This window comes from Scyliorhinus torazame, chromosome 1 (assembly GCF_047496885.1).
Source record: "Scyliorhinus torazame isolate Kashiwa2021f chromosome 1, sScyTor2.1, whole genome shotgun sequence".
NCBI classification, from domain to species: Eukaryota; Metazoa; Chordata; class Chondrichthyes; order Carcharhiniformes; family Scyliorhinidae; genus Scyliorhinus; species Scyliorhinus torazame.
In genome coordinates this window covers 299948652-299970819 of record NC_092707.1, presented here as the reverse complement: position 1 = coordinate 299970819, position 22168 = coordinate 299948652, and the positions used below count along the sequence as shown (strand labels likewise).

At 48.8% G+C, this 22168-nt stretch overlaps 1 protein-coding gene across 1 annotated transcript in view; it reads left to right on the top strand.

Moving 5' to 3' along the window:
- Window positions 1-19847, top strand: part of LOC140421398 (chitin synthase chs-2-like) — a 126901-nt gene extending 107054 nt beyond the window's left edge. The window contains exons 14-18 of the mRNA XM_072506101.1: window positions 8867-8931; window positions 9110-9220; window positions 10133-10350; window positions 10431-10512; window positions 19827-19847. Of these exons, the coding sequence (XP_072362202.1) occupies window positions 8867-8931; window positions 9110-9220; window positions 10133-10350; window positions 10431-10512; window positions 19827-19847 (497 nt within the window). The remainder of the gene's footprint in view (window positions 1-8866; window positions 8932-9109; window positions 9221-10132; window positions 10351-10430; window positions 10513-19826) is intronic.
- The last annotated feature ends 2321 nt before the right edge of the window (window positions 19848-22168 follow it).

Here is a 22168-nt window from a genome sequence, read left to right as displayed (position 1 = left end):
AATCCAATAGATAGACTTTATCCCCCTCGAGCCCCCAATTTGTTATAGGCCAGCGTTTAGAGAACCCCAAAGTGTAGCATGGAGTTCACCTGACCCACAACTTTTAATAGATTGTGGTATGGGGAGAACACAGCCTACTCTACAGGTGTGGTACAGCAGAAATGGAAAAGTAATTTTTAAACCAAAACAATGTTTATTCTATGAATTCATGTTAACCTTTTTAAAACATACAGTGAACATCTTAGCAACCATTAATTCAAATACAACCCCCGAAGAATACAACACTAAGTAATCCTTTAAGCTTTCCTTTAAACATACATCCAACTTAAAAACATCTTTTAACAGAAGCACATTAGGTTTACATTCACTACTGAGAACAATTCTAATTTTGAATTCACCAAATGATCAAGAGATCGGGCGGGATTCTCCCCTACCCGGCGGGGCGGGGGGTCCCGGCGCCGAGGAGTGGCATGAACCACTCCGGCGTCGGGCCGCCCCAAAGGTGTGCAATCCTCTGCACCTTCAGGGGCTAGGCTGGCCCCGGCATGGTTTACGCCGCGCCGGCTGGCTGGGATGGGGCTTGGCGCCATGCCAACCGGCGCTGAAGGGCCTCCGGCGGCCGGCGTGAGTTGGCGCATGCGCGGGAGTGCCAGCGTGTGCTGGCGTCATCCCAGTGCATGCGCAGGAGGGATCCTCTCTGCGTTTGCCATGGCGGAGGACCACAGCAGCCGACGCGGAGGAATAGAGTGCCCCGACGGCACAGGCCTGCCCGCCAATCGGTGGGCCCCAATCGCGGGCCAGGCCACCGTGGGGGCACCTCCCGGGGCCAGATCACCCCATGCCCTCCCGAGGACCCCGGAGGCCGCCCACGCTGTCAGGTCCCGGTAAGGACCTACTCTAATTTACGCCGGTGGGACCAGCCGGAAACGGGCGGCCACTCGGCCCATTGCGGGCCGGAGAATCGCCGGGGGGCCGCTGCTAGCGGCCGCCGACTGGCGCGGTGCAATTCCTGCCCCCGCCAAATCCCTGGCGCCAGAGAATTCGGCAGCCGGCGGGGGCGGGATTCATGCCTCCGCCCGGCGATTCTCCGACACAGCGGGTCTGGCTTCAGCTCCAACACTGAAAATGAAACTGAAACACACTCTGCAGCCTGCTCAAAAACGAAAGTAAAAAGCTGGCAGACAGCCCAGCTCCACCCACTCTCTGACATCACTGCAGTAGTAAAACCCATTTCCTAAAGGTACTCTCACTACAGATATTTATATACACACCCATTTATAAACACCCATTTCTTAAAGGTACTCTCACATGACAATCTAAATGTATGTAACATTTGCCACAAGACTGTGGTGAGACATACACTGGAGGCTTCCAATAGTTAACACAGGGCTTTATTAATGAAAGGTAAAGGCAGGGAAGTAACAGGCACAGAGCTCAATATATCAGATCTGGTCACTTCGACCCTGGGATTCACACTGCCCTGGGTCCTGCTCCCAGGGCCCCGCACAAATTCCCTATTGTCCAGGCTTCCATGAGATTGGCCTCAAGCCGGTCATGTGGTCTGTCGAGCTGCCCTCTTAAAGGGGCCACGCTACCACATCCTGGCCCCCTTAAGTACCATATAACATATGACACATAAAACTAAGTACAGAGTTGACAAACATAACAAAGAACAGGGGAAAGAGAGCCCATTGTAACGTCAATCGGTCCAGAGACCCCCAAGTCCTTCCGGACCTCCGCAGCCCACCCACATTAGTAGATGAGGTAGTCATCTTGTCTGCAACCATTTACACTTCAGGAGGCACCGCCTCAATGATAGAGAGCTGGCCTCACTAGCTTCCATAGGTGCAGCTGGCTAAGTGGATTCAGGAGTCCTCAGCTCCCTCAGTTCAGAGGCATTTACAGAAGTGTCTATAACTTGTTGGCTCCAAACTGGGGGTCACCCCCTCCGACTCCTCAAGTGGTCGACAGTCCTTCCAGTTACATTGACCATGTATGACACACGCCCTGACTGGGTGCAATCCGTCCAGCTAGCAAAATTGCTTTTTACCAATTCTTCAATTCCTTATTCTATGCCTGGTCACCAGACGTAACTGCATGCTACTAGTGGGTGGGCATTATGCAGCTCCTGTAAGAGGAGTCCCCTGGCTGGAGGCAGAACGATTACTCGTTATCCCCATAAGATCACACCAGCCTGGTAGGACAATTCATCCTGATGGGTAAAATAGGAGCTTAATTGCTCAGATTTCTCACAGTGCCACCCAGTCTATATCATTCTCTTCATCTTTGATAGTATTGGGTCTCTCTATGTCCAGTTATGAATGTGCCCGGCCAACACTGACAGGTTGTCTAGGAAGTTTAAAACCAATATGATCTCCTGGGGTATTGATGGAGGTGGGACACACTTCAGCAGGGGGAATCAATTCAATGTATCTGCATTGGCAATCTGTGGGCCGGACCAGTGCTGGAAAGTATAATTGTAGGTCATAAGCAGTAAGGCCCAACGCTTCACCCTAGCTGAGGCTATGGGTGGTATCGGCTTGTCTTCCCTTAACAGTTCCAGTCGTGACTTATGAATCAGAGAATCACAGAATCCCTACATTGCAGAAGGAGGTCATTTGCCCATCGAGTCTGCATCGACCTTTTGAAAGAGCACTCTACCCATGTCCACTCCCCTGTCAATTCCACCCTATCCCCGTAACCCCATAACCTAACCTGCACAACCCTGGACACGAGGGGGAAATTTTAGCTTGGTCAATCCACCTAACCCACACATCTTTGGACTTTGAGAGGAAGCCGGAGCACCCGGGGGAAACCCATGTAGAGGGAGAACGTGCAAACTCCAAACAGACAATCAGCCAAGGCCCAAATTGAACCCGGCTCCCAGGTGCTGTGAGACAGCAGTGCTAACCACTGTGCCACTGCCCATTATGGTTGGTGGCTATGCCAATTCGCCATTCATACACACATTGGTGGAATTTCTTCACATCATATGTGACTGCTAAGCCCTCCTTCTCAATTTGGGCATAGTTCCATTCTGCGTCTGAAAGGGTCCTTGAGCCCTAGGTGATAGATCACTCAGAACTACCTCCCATCTTGTGAGATAAAACTGCCTCTATATTGTAAGGGAACGCATCACATGTGAGCACGATCGGTGTCCCAGGGTCAAAGTGAACCAAGAGGTTTGAGGGCTGCTAGGCTTGCTTCACCACTCGAAAAGCTTCCCCTTGGGGGAATTTTTGGGTGCTGGGACTTCACGTATAGCCTTGGCCTTCTCCTTCAGGGGATGCAAATCTGTCATCAACATGAAATGTCCCGAAACCTCTTTAATACTTCCTCCAGGCTAGATGTGCTTTTCGGAGTTGGTGCTGGTGAGTAGAGCATTGTCGAGGTAGACCACCACTTTGGGAATTCCCTGGAGGAAATTTTCCATCATGCAACTGAAAATAGCACAGGCTGAAATGATGCCCAATGGTAATCTTGTGCACTGAAAGAGGCCCCTGTGGGTGTTTATTGTGGCAAACTCTATCTGGGACTCTTCGTCCAATTCTGATTGCAGGTATGCATAACTAAGATTCAATTTTGAGTAGGTGAGGCTCCCCCGCCAACTTGCCGTAGAGGTCCTCCACCTGGGCAGCCTGATTTATGGTTAGTTTGTAGTCCCCACAAATTACAATCAAATGAAAATGGCGACTATGAGTGTCACCCCCTCAGAGAACTGAACCGGTCTGATTATAGTCAGCTCTTCTAATCTCTTAAACTCAGCTTCAACCTTCTGATGCAGAGCATAAGGAACTGGTCTGGCTCTAAAAATCCAGATTGACCAGATTTTGGCCTTGATGCGTTTGATCTGACTCAGTTCTTTGTGAAAAATGTCTTCATACTGGACTGGAACCAATGTCATAGGGGAGTGCTTTGCTAGTGCTATTGGAGAGGATTTAAACTAATGTGGCAGGGGGGTGGGTACTGATGACTGAAGTCGGAGAGAAGTAAAATGGGGACAGAAACAAAGGACAGGAAGGGGAAAAGTGAAAGGCAGAGAAACTAAAGTTAAAAATCAAAAAGGGCTACAGTACAGAGTGCAGAAACTGTGGAGAACACAGTGAATGGGTCCAGTAAGGCTAAGAGAAATAAAACACAGGGAGTGTGTACAAAACATGACTGGACAGGAGGCTCGGGATGATCTTATAGAGATCTATAAAATAGTGAGGGCATAGATGAGGTAGATAGTCAACATCTTTTCCCAAAGTAGGGGAGTCTAAAACTAGAGGGCACAGATTTAAGGTGAGAGGGGAGAGATACAAAAAGGGTCCAGAGGGGCAAACTTTCACACCGAGGGTGGTGAGTGTCTGGAACGGGCTGCCAGAGGCAGTAGTGGAGGCGGGTACAATTTTGTCTTTTAAAAAGCATTTTGACAGATATATGGGTAAGATGGGTATATAGGGATATGGGCCAAATGAGGGCAATTGGGACTAGCTTAGTGGTAAAAACTGGGCGGCATGGACAAGTTGGGCCGAAGGGACTGTTTCCATGCTGTAAACCTCTACAACTCTATACCGCCTCAGGACATCTTGGAGGATGTCCCTGGAAATTAAAAATATTTCCAGACAATTGAGCCTAAATCGTCTGTAACCAATCTCTTCCCATCAGGCTGGGTCTGTGCCCTTCCAAGACAACCAAGGGCAGATCGGCCTCTTGCTCTTTGTACGCCACTGGTGTGGTACTAAGGATTTTAATAGTTCACCCAATGTAAGTGGAAAGCCTAGCTGTGGTACTGTTCAAACGTAAAGGCTGAGTTCCATCACGGATATACTTGAAAGTCTGTTCTTTCACAATGGTCACCCAAGCCCTGTGTCGACATCCATTTTGAGGAGTTGAGAACAATTTCAATTGGGGCCGTCTTATTCAACTGAACTGCATTGAACCTATACATTGCATGCTCTTCTACAGAGCTCTTCGCCAATATGTTCTGTGGCGATATGGACTGTTGCTGTTGTTTTATTTTTGTCTTGACGCCATTTGCCTAGTGCGGCAACGTGCCAGAATGTGACGCCTACGATGGCATCGGAAACACGTGAAATCCCGGATATGGCAGGTCTCTTGGGGCTGGTCCCCCACAAAGAAAGCAGTCCACTTCTGACTTGGGTTGACACCCTGTTCCTTTCCCAGTCCTTTGACTCCGGTCCAGTCCCGAGGACCGTATCTCGTTTTCTGCTGTGCTTGTCGATCCTACTGCATGCCTCATGGTCATGCCACCCCATACTTGTTTGACATCCCCTTCATGTTTTGGAGCTCAGAGGCACCTTTCTTGCCGCACTCCATTGCCCGAGGTATCTCAATCACTTAACATTATGGTGGTTTCAGCCAGGAGTTTCTCCTGGATATTGAGGTTATGGATCCCACAAATCAGCCAGTCAGGCAAAATTTAAATTTATAACGTTGGAGGATAATCAGGGGCCTTGGGTTGAAGTGTGCTTTGACAACTAAACTATCTGATCAAAGATCTTAAGGTCAGGTTCCTCTGGGAATATGAGGTTCCTTATTAAATTAAATGTTTGGGGCAGAACCGTTCAATGTGCTGACTCCATCTTTAGCCCTTTGGTCAAACTGGTCTAGTTACTAATGATGGGCATTTTCACTCACAATTTAATGGTTCCAAACACTTGTTGGAGTTTCTTTCCTTTTTCAAGTGCTGCTTCCTTCTCCCCTCAAACCATGGAATACTGCAGGCTACAATTGAACCTTTTACCTTGTTGCTCATGCGGTGGCTTGAAACACACACTGGAGGCTTCTAGTAGTTAACAAAGGGGTTTATTGATGAAAGGCAAAGGCAGGTAAGTAACAAGCACATAATTCAATATAACAGGTCTGGCCACTTCAGCCCCGGGGTTCACACAGCCCAGGGTCCTGCTCCCAGGGTCCCACGCAAACTACCTATTGGCCAGGGTTTGTATGCACCCACGTGATTGGCCCTGAGCCAGTCATGTGGTCCATTGAGTCCACATCCTTAAAGGGGCTATGCTATCACAAAGACAGACGAATTGAGAGCACAAATAGAAATACATTTGTATCGATCTGATGCATTATAGAGGCATGGCTACAAGATGATCATGGCTCGGCCAGAAATATTCAAGAGTACATGGCATTTTGGAAGCACAGGCAACTAGGAAAAGGGTGGTGGGGTAGCTCTGTAAATGTAGAATAGCATTAGTACATTAGGAATGCCCTTAGTTTTAAAGATCAAGATGTAATTTTGGTAGAGATAAAAAATAGTAACCCGTGGGGGAAGTTTATCTGCCCCCTAACAGTACCAACACTATAGTTTGTATACAGGAAGAAATAGTGGGGCTTGTGACAAAGGTGCAGTGATAGTAATAGTTGCTTTAAATCTACAAATAGATTGGATGAATCAGATTGGGAAGGGTAGCCTGGAAGGCGAGCTTTATCAAGCAGCACACTAGTCTATAGCCAATCACAGAGCATGGTGTTTAAGATATGGTATGTACACTGAGACAGAATTTTTTTTTTCTTTATTCTTGTATGTGATTCGGGCTTCACTAACTGGGCCATCATTTGTTGCCCATCCCCAGTTGCCCTTGACTGAGTGACCTGCGAGGCCATTTCAGAAGGCAGTTAAGAGAGTATCAAATTGAAGGAAAAAGCACTCAATTCCATGAAGATTAGTGGTGGGTCAGTAGATTTCACAGAATATAAAATATAGCAAAGGATGATTAAAAGAATAATGCGGATGGAGAAATTAGAGCATAAGAGAAAGCGAGCTAGAAATATTAAAAACAAATAGAGTTTCTACTATTAAAAAGAAAAGAGTAAATAAAATAAGTGATGGTTCTCAAAAGAGTGTGAATGGGGATTTAATAATAGAAGATCAGGAAATGGCCGATGAGTTGAACAGATATTTGTGTTTATCTTCACTGCAGAGGATACAAATGAAATCCCAGATTTGTGCATCAAGAGGTAAAAGGAATGGAGGAATTTAAAACAATTACAATCACCAGGGCAAGGAGATTGAGAAAATTATTAAAATTAAAAGCTGACATGTCCCCAGGACCTGCTGGATTTCATTCTGGAGCCTTCAAGCAAATGGCTACTAAGATAGCAGATGCATTGGTTTTACTATTCCAAAATTCCTTAGACTTTGGAAAGGTCCCATCAGATTGGAAAACAGTGAATATAGCTCCTCTATTCAAAAAGGAGGGGGACAATATAGGAAGTACAGGCCAGTTAGCACAACATCTGTCACAGGAAAATGCTGGAATTTATTACGAAGGAGGTTACAGCTGGACACTTATAAAATCCCAGAGAAATTAGACAGAGTCTACATGGTTTTCAAAAAAGAATTCATCTTTGACTAATTTAATAGAGTTCTTGGAGGCATTTACGGGATGTGGGCATCGTTGGTTTGGCCAGCATTTATTGCCAATCCCTAGTTGCCCTTCAGAAGGTGGTGGTGAGTTGCCTTCTTGAATCACTGCAGTCCTTGAGGCGTAGGTACACCCACAGTGCTGTCAGGGAGGGAGTTCCAGGATGTTGCCGCAGCGACAGTGAAGGAATGGCGATATATTTCCAAGTCAGGGTGGTGAGTGACTTAGTGGGGAACCTCCAGGTGGTGGGGTTCCCAGGTATCTGCTGCTCTTGTCCGTCTAGATGGAAGTGGTCATGGGTTTGGAAGGTGTTGTCTGAGGAACCTTGGTGAGTTCCTGCAGTACATCTTGTAGGTGGTACACACGGCTGCCATTGTTCGTCGGTGGTGATCAGTAATGATCAAAGTGGATGAAGGGGGGCCTGTGGCTGCGATATAATGGCCCTATTGACCATGTGCATAATGGCTGCTAAATCCCGAGAGTGGCCAAAACAAGATTTGCACCACTGAGATTTCAAAATAAGATCTTCCCCGCCGGTGACATAATCAGGTTCACAGCCAGGAAAGGTGTGAGTCTGATTTTCATGAATTTCCACTACATTAGCGGACTTTACGCTGCTACTTCTGTCTTCACGCTAATTACCCACTCAGCCAGTGTGACGTCACAGAGACTGTCAGCGGGATTCTACGACACCCCCCCGCCGGGTCAGAGAATCTCCGGGGGGCGGCGCGAATCCCGCCCCGCCGCCCAGACTCCGGCTCTCGTATTCTCCGGCGCCGTTCATCTGGCGGGGTTCACGCCACGCTGGTCATGGCCCCCCTGGCAATTCTCTGGGCCCCGATGGGCCGAGCGGCCGTCCGTTTGTGGCCAGTCCAACCTGCGTGGATTAGACATGGTCCCACACGGTGGGACCTGGCAGGTAAGTCGGCGGGGGCGGTCCTCAGGGGGGGGAGGGATGGAAGGATCCGACCCTCGGGGGGGGGCCCCCACGGTGGCCTGGCCCACGATCGGGGCCCACCGATCTGCGGGCGGGCCTGTGCGTGGGGGCACTCCTTCCTTCCCCGCCAGCCCCTGTAGGGCTCCGCCATGGCCGGTGCGGAGAAGAGAACCCCTCGAGCATTTGCGAAAATGCGCCGGTGGTTCCGCGCATGTGCGAGATCACGCCGGCCCTTTGGCGCATGCGCGGACTCGTGCAGTCCCTTCAGCATCGGCTGGCGTGGCGCCAACCCCTCCGCCGTCCACCTAGCCCCCAGAACTGCGGAAAATTCTGCACTTTCGGGGGCTGTTGATGCCAGAGTGGTTCACGCGGTTTTCCCATTGGTGTGGGGACTTAGTCCCTGGAAAAGAGAAACTCACCCTATATTTTCAAATCGAGTTTTGGGTCATCTGCAGTTGAAGGTCAAAATGAAAGATATGTTGTTGCTTAGCTGACCTGATTGCAATGATTTTGAGAATGATCTTTCCCTTACGCTTTCATTGTGTAGATTGGATAAGCAACTTGCAGGGACAATCAGTCCACATAGAGCTTGCTGAAGAAGAGCTTGCTGAAGTAAGTTGCTGCAAATGACATTTCTCTTAATTTCCTGGTGTATTTATTTCAATGTGTAATGTGAACACCTTTCTGTAGTATGTAGTTCACCTGGAATATAAATAAAAATGCTACTCAGACAGACAATCGGAATATAACTTTTTTATTGACCTTATTGTTCTCTATTTCCTATCTGCAGGCGGAAATCCCATTCTGGAATGATCTCATCAACATGTATCTTAAACCAATTGAAGAAGATAAAGACAGACAGACTGAGATAGAAAAGCAACTGAAGTCTCTCCGAAACAAGGTAAATGATCCTTACAGGTATCTGTCCTGAATCTGGTCACTTGTTCAATCCCAAAGGTTGAACCAAGTTGAATTATTTGTGTGCGTGGAAAGAGGGAACAAAGGAGGTAGAGAAGGCACAAGAAAAGACAGCAGATTTTGGGGTTTAGCATTAGAAATGGATTGCCAACCTTCCTCTGATCTGTTTAGCTTCCTGAATATAACAGCCCAGCCATTAGTGCTACATCATCTTGCCAATGCTTGACCATTGTGCAAAATGCCTTCTAGTTGAAAGACAGCAAAATGTATTGATAATGGGATAAAGGATACATTTTGTGTGGTTTCATTCTCTGAGTGAAACCTGCCTCAGCAAGACTGAGAATTGGAGATTCACTGTTGGTGTGTATCTCAATAATAATAATAATCTTTATTAGTGTCACAAGTGGGCTTAGATTAACACTGCAATGAAGTTACTGTGAAAATCCCCTAGTCGCCACATTCCGGTGCCTGCTCGGGTACACAGAGGGAGAATTCAGAATGTCCAAATTATCTAACAGCACGTCTTTCGGGACTTGTGGGAGGAAACCACAGCACCCGGAGGAAACCCCGCAGACACGGGGAGAACGTGCAGGCTCCACACAGACAGTGACACCCCTGGCCAGGAATCAAACCTTGGACCCTAGAGCTGTGAAGCAACAGTGCTACCGTGCCGCAATAAATACAGTTCCTGTTTTCTCAGTGATGAAAGTGAATTAAGAGCTCCCATTGAACATTTGAACTGATTAATTAGGTTGACTTTAGTTCCCGCATGGAGAGGGCTACAAGAAAGCATATTGTTGAGAAATGTGTACTTATTACATTGTATTCAATGGGAATATTTCCTTTGTGGACATTATAAAGACATGTATTGAATAAACCCTTCCATTCTTTTCAGGCCACTTTTCTGTTCTTCATTATTAACGTTCTTTGGATCATTTCAACATTTTTCTTGCAAGCAATTGGTCCAGATATACACATCAAGATCCCCAAAATCCTCCCAAATGGTATATTTTCAGAAGATGAAATGCTAACCATCGAGCCACTCAGTTTCATGTTCTTGGTATCGTTTGCTGGGCTATTGGGAATTCAGTTCCTCACCATGTTGTACCACAGGTATTAATAAAAATGTATTTTGATTTACAAAGAATTGTTACAATGCTATGGGAGTGGTAACAATTTTTTTTTCTCCCCAGGATTAACACACTCATCCACTTTATAGCATATAAAGGTACAGAAATAAAACCGCAACAGGGTGTTGGAAAGTATCAACAAATGGTAAGATTGATACATTTCACTTTGAATTTTATTGACAGGGAATAAAATTATTGATAATGTGTCAGAAGTCTTGCACTCAATGGCAACTTCCTGTCGTCTTTGCACTTCCTGTCACACTTCCCTCATGTCACACTTCAAGTGTTGTATCTTGTTGCTTGCAAAGTAAGCCAGCAGCAAATCGGAATTGAAAATGCAGGAAACCTTCTCGAAGATCCATTAGTCCTTGAAAGTATCTCATGACACCCCAGACGTGATCCCAGAAAATACCTGCAAAATCATTCCAGGTTTACTGCATGCGCGTTTATTCACGCCAGCCCCCGGCGATTCTCCGACCCGGCGGGGGGTCGGAGAATCCCGCCCGTGGTCACAGCAATAGCTGCCTAAATTATTCCAGGTTTATAGCAGACGCATTTATTAATGTGCAATTGTCCATCAACTTGTAGCAATGAATAAATATTCTGCTGTCGGCTGTGTAAATAGAGTGAACTGAATTTTCACTCTCGACTTGGGCGTGCAGAGTTGGGAGAATGTTTGATTCCGTGAGGCTGATTCCTGAAAAAGTGGCCAGATGTTTGCATTTTCATTCGGGGGTTGAGGCTTTTATTGGAGTCATGCCCGTTGCCCCCTGAAAGACTTTGGAGGCAGTCACGTGACCTGCTGGGCTTGGAGGCGGAATGCAAGAAAGGCCTGCCTCGGTGCAGAAGCACTCTTAGTCTCAGCTGTGGAAAAAGGAATGAAACTGAAAAACATCTCCAGGGCTCAGCGCTCACATTCTCTCACACTTTTCCAATACCCCATCAATGTCAACCCATGTTATGTTATGTCACACATTCCCCCCCCCCAGTCATGCCAACCCATGCCCCCAGTCTCTGCAGAATTGACCACTTTCTCTTACACCTTCGATGTTAATTCGCCCAGTACTCAACCTGGGCAGACCTCAAGATCCATGCTAAGATTTAATAAAGTTGACAATTTTAGTGTGTTTATCCACTTTTCATGTCTACTTTAAATAGTCCCAAAGGACACCTCACCTCTCCCAAAATGCACCTTACCTCTCACAAAGTTGTCCCGAGACCTGGGCCGGGATTCTCTCACACCGGGGCTGTGCCGCTACGCCGCCCCGACGCTGGTCCGCCGGTTCTCCGGAGAATGGAGAATTGGCGCAATTGGCACTGGAGCGGTCGGCGCGGTGCTGGTTGGGGGCCACTCTACGGGCCCCCATGGCCATTCCCGGCCCGGGATGGGCCGAGCGGCCACGTCAAACATGCCGAGTCCCGCCGGCGCCTTTCACACCTGCTCTTAGCCGGCGGGACCTCGGCGTGGATGCATCCAGGGACAGCCTGGTGGAGGGGGAGGGGCTGTGGCCTGGCCCGCCGTCGGGGCCTACTGATAGGCGTGCCGGCCTCTAGGCTGGGGGCCTCTTTTGTTCTGCACCGGCCCCTGTAGCCCTACGCCATGTTGTGTCGGGGCCGGAGCGGAGAAGGGAGCCTCTGCGCATGCAATCACGCCGGTCCCACTGTGCATGCGCGCGTTGCCGCCGGTCCCACTACGCATGCACGGTTCCTGTAGCGCCCAACTGATGCCGTGGGTCGCTCCAGTGCCGTGCTGGCTTCCTGTAAGGGTCAGAATTTCTGCTCCTAAGTTCATGTTGACGCCGTCGAGAAATGCAACTGCGTTTACGATGGCGTCAACACTTACCCACAGGTTCACAGACTCCCGCCACATATCTATAAAGGGTTCCCTACCCCTCCAAAGAACTCAAGTAAGTTATACCTTCTCCTACCAGATCTAATGTGCACAAGTCATATTTCCTACTCCTTACTTGTCCGAAAATCAGATCAGGCTGAAAGCTGCTGCACTTGAACATGTGCAGTTGCCTCTTGATGCACAGGTGCCCAAAGTTCTACCCTCCCAATTCTCCCCTTGCAAAAATGTTGCGGGACAGGACTTTCAGATTCCAGTATTTGATAACATTTTCATAAAGACGGAATGCTTCTCTGGCTGTTCAGAAATTCAGGCCAGCTCTTCCCCCTCAGCATTCATATGAGTTTCACGAAATTGCTACATCTGCACAATCAATGTCAGTTAAACTCAGCACATAATGTTAGGGGTAGAAATTAACAGTGTCAGTACCTGGACTTCCGGTGGCGGCTATGAAGGAGTAAGTTGCACATTTGGTGGCTCCCGCTCGGGTCGGACTTTTGGACCTTTTCCCCAAATTTTCTACCAGACTTGAATTGTAAAACTGATGACAGAGGTAATTGTTTACTGAATTCCCACATCGGTGCATGGAGAGAAGGACTAGAAGTGCTCATAAAGGCAGAAACAGAAAGATAGAGAAGGCTTGGGCTGAAGCTGCAGCGGGAGACAGCATGGCGGTGGACCGGACCTCTGGCTCAGCGACCCAGCGGTCAACGGAGCAGCTGATGCAAGTTATTCAGGAAGGTTTGCTAAGCAGAAACGGGACTGCTTGGACCCGATAAAAGAGTCAATTGAGCGGCTGGAGCTTGGATTGGATGCCCAAGATCGGGCGATCCAGAAGTTAGAGAAGGCGCTGGCTGAGCAGGAGGAACATCAAACTGCAGTAGAGTTGGAGATGGGACGCTGAGAGACCAGGAGAAGAAGCTCCTGGAGAAGGTGGAGGACCTAGAGTGTAGGTCCCGCCGGCAGAACTTGAGAATCGTTAGGCTCCTGAAGGGGTCCAAAGGAGCGGACGCTGGGGCATACATCGCAGACATGTTTGAGAAGCTGCTGGGGGATGGGGCATTCTCCCGACCCTTGGAGATAGACAGGGCTCACAGAGCACTCATGAGGAAGCCGCGAATGGGAGACCCCCCGAGGGCAATGGTGGTGAGATTCCACAGGTACTTGGATAAGGAGCGCATTCTACAGTGGGCCAAGCAGACATGGAGCTGTAAGTGGGCCAACAGTATCCTGCGGGTCTACCAAGACCTGAGTGTGGAGGTGGCCAGGAGAAGAGCAGGCTTCAACCAGATTAGGTCGATCCTTTTTAAGAAAAAGGTGAAGTTCGGACTGTTGTATCTGGCCCGTCACTGGCTCATATATGAGGAACAGCCCTTTTGTTTCGAGTCGCCTGAGGACGCGCTGGACTTTGTGAAAAGGAAAGGACTGGTGGTGGACTGAGAACTTTTGAACTTTGCTGCAACGTTCGTGTTTGTTTTTTCTGAAAAAGTTTCTCGTTTTTCGTTTTGTTGAAGCTGTTTGTAATGCCTTCTGTATTGATTTGGGACCAGTGGCAGAGCTGAGTGAATTAAGGTTTTCATTTGCACTGTTGGGGGATGGAGGTGTGCTTGTTTAGATTTTGGTGTTTTTCTGTCGGGCAATTGTGTGGGGATTGTTCGATGTTGGAGTTTGTATGAGTGGCTGGTGGGGGGGGGGGGGGGGGGGGACGACAATAGGTGGGAGACTATCCGGCGCCAGGGATGGGGGTCACCAAGCTAGCTGGGCAGGCTAGCTCACGGAAGCGTAGTGGGGGGGGGGGGTGCATATGTTTGGTTTATTAAAGGGGTTGGGTTACAGAGTGTTGTTACTGGGGGGGGGGGGGGATGTTCTGTTAATGAGGGAGGGACTTGTGCTAAGGAGCAGAGAGGAGGTTAGGGGCGGAGGCTGTCTGGGGCAGAGGCTGCCTGGGGATGGAGCATGGGTTGGAGGTGGGCCCAAAAAAGGGGATGGTTGATCGGCAAAGGGAGGGGGCAATGAGCTCCCCAACTAGGCTGATCACCTGGAATGTTCGAAGGTTAAATGGGCCGGTCAAGAGGGCACATGTGTTCGCGCATCTTAGGGGACTGAAGGCGGACATGGTAATGTAGCAGGAGACGCACCTTAGAGTAACGGACCAGGTTAGACTGAGGAAAGGCTGGGTCAGTCAGGTCTTTCACTCGGGACTAGATTCAAAGACTAGAGGGGTCACAATCCTGATCAATAAGTGGGTGGTGTTTGAGACGGGTAGAATAGTCTTGGATGTGGGAGGTCGGTACATTATGGTCAGTGGGAAACTGGAGGGGGTGCAGGTGGTAATGTGTATGCGCCAAATTGGGATGATGTGGTGTTTATAAAGAGGACGCTGGGGAAGATACCGGACCTGGACTCGCACAGGTTGGTCATGGGAGGGGACTTCAACACAGTTATTGACCCTGGCTTGGACCGGTCAAACTCAAAAACAGGCAGGGTGCCAGCAATGGCAAAGGAACTAAAAGGGTTCATGGAGCAGATGGGGTGGTGGATCCATGGAGATTTGGGCAGCCGAGGGTGAAGGAGTTCTCCTTCTGCTCACATGTGCATAAAGTGTACTCCCGGATTGATTTCGTTATTTTGAGCAGGGTCTTACTGGAAGGGGAGGTGGACACTGGGTATTCGGCGATCACAATCTCAGACAACGCTCCGCACTGGGTTGACCTGCAGGTTAGTAAAGACAGTAACCAGCGCCTGCACTGGAGGTTGGATGTGGGACTTTTGGCTGACGAAGGGGTGTGCGAGCGGCTGAGGAAATGTATTCAGAACTACCTGCAGGTCAATGACACGGGGGAAATTTCAGCAGCGATGGTCTGGGAAGCACTGAAGGCGGTGGTCAGAAGATGGCTGATCTCGATATGCCAATAGGGAGAAGGTGGACAGGGCAGAGACGGACCGACTGGTTAAGGAGATGCTACAGACCGATAGGACGTATGCGGAGACTCCAGAGGCAGGCTTTTAAGGGAATGGCGGAGGCTACAGGCAGAGTTTGGCTTGTTAACCACAGGGAGGGCGGTGGAGCAGCTGAGAAAGGCGAGGGGGGCGATCTATGAGCATGGAGAGAAGTCCAGCAGAATGCTTGCACAGCAGCTTACAAAGAGGGAGGCAGCCAGGGAGATAGGGAAAGTAAGTGACGGAGATGGGAACCTGGTTGGAGATTCAGCAGGGGTGAATAAGGTATTTAGGGATTTCTACAGTAGGCTGTATAGGTCGGAACCCCCTACGGGGCCAGAGGGAATGAGGCACTTCTTGGGGGGGCTGACTTTCCCAAAGGTGGATGGGGAGCTGGTACAAGGGCTGGGGGCCCCGATCAGGTTGGAAGATATAGTGGAGGGTCTGAAGTCCATGCAGTCGGGTAAAGCCCCGGGACCGGAGGGTACCCAGTGGAGTTTTATAAAAAGTTCTCTGGGATATTGGGGCCAGTGGTGATGAGGATGTTCAATGAGGCAAGAGAGAGAAGGGTGCTGCCCCCGACGATGTCACAGGCCACGATTTCACTGATTCTGAAGCGTGACAAGAACCCGGAGCTGTGTGGGTCCTACAGGCCGATATCCCTGTCGAATGTGGACGCCAAACTGCTGACCAAAATTTTGTCCTCCAGGATTGAGGATTGTGTTCCGGATGTTATTGGGGAGGACCAGACGGGGTTTGTTAAGGATAGGCAGTTGGTGGCCAATGTAAGAAGGTTATTAAACGTGATCATGATGCCCCCTCATGAGGTAGAGGTAGTGATCGCAATGGATGCAGAAAAGGCTTTTGATCGGGTAGAATGGGATTATCTGTGGGAGGTACAGGGACAGTTCGGATTTGGGCGGGGCTTTATTGACTGGGTCAGGTTGCTGTATCAGGCTCCTGTGGCAAGTGTACGGATGAATAGGACAACATCGGACTATTTTAGACTGTATTGGGGGACAAGACGGGGATGAGGGGACAAGACAAGCCCCCTCTGCCCACTGTTGTTCGCGCTAGCTATAGAGCTGTTGGCAATTGCTATGAGAGCCTCAAGGGGCGGGGGCAGTGGGGGGGGCTACCTTTAGGTACCCAGGCATTCAAGTGGCGCGGGAATGGGATCGGCTGCACAAATTAAATCTGGCCCGACTAGTGGACCAAATGAAGGACGATTTTCGGAGATGGGATGCGCTCCCTTTGTCATTAGGTGGGAGGGTGCAGACGGTGAAGATGACGGTCCTCCCGAGATTCCTGTCCGTGTTTCAATGTCTCCCCATCTTTATTCCGCGGTCCTTTTTTAAACGGGTCAGCAAAGTGATCACTGGCTTTGTCTGGGCGAGTAAGGAAGGTGATGCTTGAGTGGAGTTGGGGAGAGGGCGGTCTTAGTAACTATTACTGGACGGCGAATATAGCCATGATCAGGAAGTGGGTGATGGGGGAGGGTATGGAGGCGGCTTCATGCAAGGATACCAGTCTGGGGGTGTTGGTAACTGCGCCTCTGCTGTTCCCGCCGGCACGGTACTCCACCAGCCCCGTGGTGGTGGCGGCTCTGAGTGCCTGGGGGCAATGGAGGAGACATGTGGGAGCAGAGGGAGCATCGGTCTGGTCCCCAATCTGTAATAATCACTGGTTTGCCCCGGGTAGTATGGATGGGGGGTTCTGGATATGGCGGAGAGCAGGGATTGAGAGGGTGGGGGATCTGTTTATAGAGGGGAGCTTTCCGAGTATGAGGGCGCTGGAGGAGAAGTTTGGGTTGGCGAGGGGAAACAAATTCAGGTAGCTACAGGTGCGGGACTTCCTACGTAAACAGGTGTCAACCTTCCCACTCCTACCGCTAAAGGGGGATTCAGGACAGGGTAGTTTCCAGAGGGTGGGTAGGAGAAAGGAGCGTCTCTGACATTTATAAGGAGCTTATGGGGTCGGAGGAGCCGTAGACCGAGGAGCTGAAGCGCAAGTGGGAGGAGGAGCTGGGAGGAGAGATAGAGGATGGACTGTGGGCGGACGCGTTGAGTGGAGTCAACGCGTCTGCAACATGTGCCAGGCTCAGCTTGATACAATTTAAGGTCATTCACCGGGCTCACATGACAGTGGCTCAGATGAGCAGATTCTTTGGGGTGGAAGACAGGTGTGCAAAATGTGCGCGAGGACCAGCGAACCATGTCCACATGTTCTGGGCATGTCCGAAGCTTAGGGGATTTTGGCAGGGGTTTGCGGATGTCATGTCCACGGTGTTAAAAACAAGGGTGGCACCAAGTCCAGAGGTAGCGGGGGTGTCGGAAGACCCGGGAATCCAGGAGGAGAAAGAGGCAGAAGTTCTGCCCTTTGCTTCCCTGGTAGTCCGGGACGGGTACTATTAGCTCGGAGGGACTCAAAGCCCCCGAAGTCGGAGGCCTGGCTATCGGACATGGCTAGCTTTCTCTGTTTTGAGAGAATCAAGTTCGCGTTGAGAGGGTCACTGTTAGGGTTCGCCCGGAGGTGGCAACCTTTCGTCGACTTCTTCGCGGAAAATTAATCGTCAGTAGAAGGGGGGGGGGGTTAGTTTAGCTTAGAGTAGGGGGTTAATAAAGGTGGGACCTGTAAGGGAGGGAGACGGCTTTTGCACTATGTTTATAGCTTCATGTACATTGTTTATTTTGTTGTTGTTATAATACCAAAAATACCTCAATAAAATGTTTATTAAATAAAAATGTCAGTACCTTTTGAATTTTGTTTAGCGTATCATCCACACAGTTTTCTTTTCTCCTTTGGGGACTAGTGGTGGAAAGGTTTCTGAGCTGGTTATCAGCCCACTGAACTGTGTTGAACATGCCTTGCGTGGCCAACAGGTTCCAGTGTTGGACTCGCACGTGGAGTTTCTGGTCCAGTGATAGGGACACGACCACTGAACTATCTTTTTAATGATAAGATTGAGTGCCAAATATGCAACCTTGCTGACCCTGAAACAGAAACATTTAAACCGCAGAGTTTAACTCGACAGGCAAACAATTGTTATAATAATGATCTTCCTTACTTTTCACTCTTCAATCTTGATGAAATATTTTTTTCATTCTTTTTATTTCTCTTTCTGTTCCTGATTTGACTTCAGTTCACCATATTTCCATCATGTCTCTATTTCTTTCCCAAACCTGGAAATGCCTTGGGTAAGGGGAGAGGCTTTTGGTCCCATTATTCACCAAACTCCCAGATGCTCTGTTCTCAGTTCACATTTTCAGTAACTGGCAGGGCCAGAATTTTAGAGCTACCTTGAATAGAAAATGCCACCATAAGGGGGGTCACCTTGAGATGCCCTCTTCCTGGAAAATCTGGGCTGTATAAAATTTTATATCCCCAAATTCACCATAGGTAGCACATGGAATCTGTATTGATTAGTATTTCATTGTGGATTTAGTTGGCACGTGTATAGAAGCAGGGATGTGTTGCTGCAGTTGTACAGGACCTTGGTGAGGCCACACCTGGAATATTGTGTGCAGTTTTGGTCTCCTCTGAGGAAGGATGTTCTTGTTCTCGAGGGAGTGATTCCAGGGATGGCGGGACTGTCATATGAGGAGATATTGACTAGGTTAGGATTGTTCTCGTTGGAGTTCAGAAGAATGAGGGGGGTCTCATAGAGACTATCAAAATTCTAACAGGACTAGACAGGGTCGATGCAGGGAAGATGTTACCAATAATGGGTGTGTCCAGAACCAGGGGTCGCAGTCTGAGGATTCATTGTAAGCCATTTCGGACAGAGATGAGGGAACATTTCTTCACCCAAAGAATGGTGAGCCTGTGGAATTCATTACCACAGGAAGTAGTTGATGCTAAATCATTGAATATATTCAAGAGGCGGTTATATATAGCACTTGGGGAGAATGGGATCAAAGGCTATGGGGAGAAAGCAGGATTACAAAGAACAAAGAACAAAGAAAAGTACAGCATAGGAACAGGCCCTTCGGCCCTCCAAGCCCGTGCCGACCATGCTGCCCGTCTAAACTAAAATCTTCTCCACATCTGGGATCCGTATCCTCTCTATTCCCATCCTATTCATGTATTTGTCAAGATGCCCCTTAGATGTCTCTATCGGCCCTGCTTCCACCACCTCCTCCGGCAGCGAGTTCCAGGCACCCACTACTCTCTGTGGCTATTAGGCTATTGAGTTGAATGATAAGCCATGATCATGACGAATGGCGGAGCAGCCTCGAAGGGCCAAAAGGCCTCCTCCTGCTCCTATCTTCTATGTATGTATGTATCTATTCTGTCTATCGTCTACATTTCTCTTTCTGCATCTGATTGGCATTGAATCCCACCCTCTACTTTGTATTTGTTTCCCAGTCTTTGCACTGATAACCTCACAACCCTTTAATCTAATTCATTAAGGAGAGTCAGAGTTGTTTGTCCTGTTCATTTAGGTTCCAGCCTTGCACTTTCAGCAATTTGCAGCGTATATTATTGTCAAAATTAAAATGACAAGGACAAGTTGAACTAAAGCAGATACACTCCTGATTCACTCCTGCAGCAAATTGTGCTTCACTGTAATTTGAGTTTTATTGTTAATTAAGTGAAAACATTTTCGGTTTTCAGGCACAAAATCCAGAATGAAAATTGAATTTTATGTAATTTTCTCCTTTTTTTAGTATAAAGATTTTGAAGTTTGACATTATACAGAAGAAAAATCGATGGAGCTTGAGAAGAATCAAAATACATCTCACCGGTTTCACATTATTACTATCATTACTGTCTGACGGAAACACAACTGACAAACTGACAACTACTCAGGGATATTACAGCAAAGATCTATTGATTGCATTAAAAATTAGAAATATATGTAATGACAGAGTTATTTCTCAACATATTGGCAATTCCTTATGCAAATAGGCCCATAGATTTGTTGCTTAGACATCCATTTGTAAATAGGCACCGAAGTGCCAATAGGGCTGAAGGCATATGCAAGTACATTCCATGTGTGTCCCACTCTCTTTTTCTCTCTCCAACCCCTTCCTTCCCCACACCCCAAACATGGCGCCCAACAAGTGATTGGAACAAATGGGGGCCAACTTCGCCAAAGACCCAAGCCTAAATTTCTGCCTGAACTGCCTCTATATTTTTTAAGTGGACTCAACCACCCGACTCACAGAATATTTTGTTGGCGAAACAGTAGCGAAGCTGTCACCAGCACGTCAAACCCAAACCCCTTACATGACCTCGCCTTCACCTGTCGCAAGAGACCTCTTGGTCACTACACCACCCCAGCACCTTTCTATATTGGCCTCCCAATATTTAAAAAGTAAGTTAGGCAGTGCAAGTCCCCTGGACTGTCTGTTGCTCTATAAAACTGTCGTACAAATTTTCGGAGTCTTGCCCACCCAAATAAATGATGTTACCAACCTGCATACCCTCCCAAAAAAGGATTTAAGGAGGAAGACAGGAAGAAATTGAAATAAAACAGAAACCATGGCAGAATATTAATTTTGATGGACTGGGCCCTGCCTGCCAAGTCCAAAGGCAGGTATCCCACCTTTGCAGATCCAACTTGACCTTACTCACCGGACTGGTGTAATTCAAGTTATGAAACTGTACCCAGTCCCAGATCACACGGACATCCAAATATGGAGCTTGATTGGCAAGTTGAAATGGAAGCCCTGCTGGGTTGGCTCACCTCCCCGTGGGGTCCACCAGAATATTCTCACCCTTCCCCAGGTTCAACATATATCCTGAAAAAGACCCTAAGCTTTTCAGTAGCTCTATAATATCCCCCATCGTGGGGACTGGGTCCATCACATAAAGCAGCAAGTTCTTGGCATATAGGGACACCCTATGCTCCACCCCTACCCCCCTAATTATCCCCTTCCATTTTCTTGAAGTCCTCAAAGCCATAGCCAAGGGCTCGATCACCAATACAAATAGGAGGGTAGACATCCGATACCCCTATCTTGTTCCCCTATGTAATTGAGAGCACCCCAAACTCAAATTGCTGATATGTGCACTATCCAACAGGGCTTTATACAATACACATATCCATGAGGCAAACTTTGGTGCAAGCCCAAACCTCTCCAAAACTGTAAACAGATACTTCCATTCCACCATGCCAAATGCGTTCTCAGCATCACCACCTCAGGATCAGGCCCCGCTGGCGGGGAGAGAACTACATTTAACAGTCGGCGGGCATTAGACGACCGCTTCCAGCCCTTAATAATCCATGTCTGGGGGCGGCACAATGGATCAATGGTTAGCATTGCTGCCTCTCGGTGCCGAGGACCCGGGTTTGATTCAGGCCCCGAATAACTGGGCGTGTGGAGTTTGCACATTCTCTGTGTGCCTGCATGGGTCCCACCCCCACAATCCAAAGATGTGCAGGTAGGTGGATTGGCCAGGCTAAATTGCCCCTTAATTGGAAAAAAAAACTTGGGTACTATAAATTTATAAAGTAACATTTTAAAAAAACAATCCCAGTCTGATCTTCACCTATCACCCCAGGAAGACAAGGTTCTAACCTCCTTGCTCGTACCTTAGCCAATACCTTGGCATCTACGTGCAACAGCGAAATCGGGCAGTACAACTCACATTCCACAGGATCCTTGGGCGAAATTCTCCCCCAACGGCAGGATGCCCGCCGACTGGGGCCAAAGCTGGCGCCAATCAGACGGGCATCGCGCCGGCCCAAAGGTGCGGAAGTCTCCGCATCTTTGGCGGCCTAGCCCCAACATTGAGGGGCTAGGCCGACGCCGGAGGGATTTCCGCCCCGCCAGCTGGCGGAAATGGCGTTTGTTGCCCCGCTGCGGCGCATGCGCGGGAGCGTCAGCGGCCGCTGGCAGTTTCCCAGCGCATGCGCGGGAGCGTCAGCGGCCGCTGTCAGTTTCCCGCGCATGCGCAGTGGGGAGAGTCTCTTCCGCCTCCGCCATGGTGGAGGCCGTAGCGGAGGCGGAAGGGAAAGAGTGCCCCCACGGCACAGGCCCGCCCGCGAATCGGTGGGCCCCGA